A 2114-nucleotide genomic window follows, 5' to 3' on the forward strand; every position below is an offset into this window, starting at 1 on the left:
TGGCGGAGAGCGGCGCCTGGCTGCTGGTGCTCGGCGCCGTGTTCCTCTGCAGCGCGCTCAGGATCCTCCTGCCCTCCTGCTCCTCCCTCGTGAGTCGTGGCACCGCGCCCGCCGCGGACGGGGGGGCGCGAGGGGGCGCGGGCCGAAGGATGGCTGGGAGCCGGCAGCGGCGTGAGGGGCTCCTCTCGCCTCATGAGGGAACTGCCGGGGGAGCGGCGCCGGGCCGGCAGCGCTCCCGTGGCCCTCCCGCGGCCCCGGCTGTGACCGGCAGGGTCTGGTCCTGCTCCTGGCCTCGGAGAGGAGAAGCTGATGTTGGAGATGGTGGAACACAGCCCCGCAGCCCCGGCTACACCGGGCGCTGAAGTTCGGGGGGATGAGTTACCGGGGTGGTCAATGATGCTCCTGAGCCTCCAGCCCTTACGGGATCATGGAATCCTTTGTGCTGGAAGGAACCTTGAGGATCATCCACCCCCGCTGCCGTGGGCAGGGAGCCTTCCACAGGGCTTGGCTGCTCAGAGCCCTGTCCAGGCTGCTCTTGAGCTCCTCCAGGGATGGGGCATCCTCAGCTTTCGGGAACAGCAAGGACAGCTTTGCTCAGTCTTGCATGTTTTCAACAGATGGACGTGCCCATTGTTGAGATGGGAGATCAGTGGACATGGAGATTAAGGAGTTGAGCCATTGTAGGAATAAACCTTAAGTCTCAACCACTAATCAGGGTGCCCCTGTTCTGATCTGAAGCATTCCTGTGGAAGCGTGGATAATGGAATTGAGGACAAATAAACTCCAGATAAGCTCACGTGTACAAAGATGCTGAAATCCCTGTCACTCTGCTTTACTGTGGAAATAACTTCACTGGCACAGAGATCGGTGCACACTGTTTAACAATGGACAAAAATCCTTTAAAACTTAAATTACCCTCAGCAATTTGGGAAGCTGAACTCAGTGCCACTAGAGATGAGTGATGAAACAGCCATGTGAGGAGAGGCTGAGGGCATTTGGTTTGTTCAGTCTGGAGGAGACTGAGACTGGGATCTGCAGCTCCTCCCAAGGGACAGCTCTGATCTCTGCTCTGGGACAGGGACAGCACCAGGGCATGGCTGGAGCTGGGCCAGGGCAGCTCAGGCTGGAGATCAGGGCAAGGCTCTTCCCCCAGAGGTGCTGGCACTGCCCGGGCTCCCCAGGGAATGGGCACAGCCCCAAGGCTGCCAGAGCTCCAGGAGCGCTTGGACAGCGCTGCCAGGGATGCCCAGGCTGGGGTTGTTGGGGAATCTGGACAGGGCCAGGGCTTGGACTCAATTCCTTGTGGATCCCTTCCAACTCAAGATATTCTAAGATTCTACGAAGATCTCTGCTCAGCTTTCTGCTGTGGTCTGAGACTGAAGATGGTCTTAATGCTCTCACTGACTGCAGGCCTGAGAACAGCATCCATGGGGAAAAATTGTACACGTGTCTTGAGGAAGGTGGGAATATTTACTAAGCAAGAAGAAGATTTTGTGTCCTTTGTGCCTTCATTTCTATGGCAAACAGAGTTCATGAACCGACAAGCAGGTGGTGCCTCAAGAAAAGAAATTAGGAAAGTAAGAGGGAGGGAGAAAATGTTGGAATACTTGGCTGCTGGAGCTGGAAGTGGGAGTGATCACAGAATCATTTAGGTTGGAAAAAACCTTCAAGATCAGTGAGTCCAGCTTGAGGCTGTTTCCTCTCGTCACTTGTTCTCCTGTTACCCAGGGATTTCCTGCATCTCAGTGAAAGGGCCTTTTTTATAGGAGGCTCTTGAGATCCTACTTAATACACATTAAAGCAAATAAGTGGAATTCTGGATCAATAATTGATAGTTTTGTTAACTTCTTAGATATCCAGGCTGTTACAGAAGGATGCAGAGCAGGAATCTGAGATGAGAGCTGAGATCCAGACCATGAAGCAGGAGCTTGCCACCATCAGTATGATGGATGAGTTTGCCAGATATGCCCGGCTGGAGAGGAAGATTAACAAAATGACTGACAAGCTCAAAACCCACGGTACAGTTCCATATCTGCTCCCTTTTCCAAAAGGAAAAACATTTTCTGTATCTGAAAAGCATTCTGTCAAGAGTGTTTTCAGTTTTAAGTATTTAT

General features: G+C 53.3%; 1 protein-coding gene across 1 annotated transcript in view; it reads left to right on the forward strand.

Annotated features, from left to right (window-relative positions):
* Positions 1-2: 2 nt before the first annotated feature.
* Positions 3-2114, forward strand: part of GET1 (guided entry of tail-anchored proteins factor 1) — a gene marked incomplete at its 5' end in the record, with an annotated part of 6230 nt that continues 4118 nt past the window's right edge. Inside the window, 2 exons of the mRNA XM_015635924.2 lie at positions 3-89; positions 1853-2110. Coding sequence (XP_015491410.1) covers positions 3-89; positions 1853-2110 — 345 coding nt within the window. The remainder of the gene's footprint in view (positions 90-1852; positions 2111-2114) is intronic.

Source organism: Parus major, chromosome 1 (assembly GCF_001522545.3).
Source record: "Parus major isolate Abel chromosome 1, Parus_major1.1, whole genome shotgun sequence".
NCBI lineage: Eukaryota > Metazoa > Chordata > Aves > Passeriformes > Paridae > Parus > Parus major.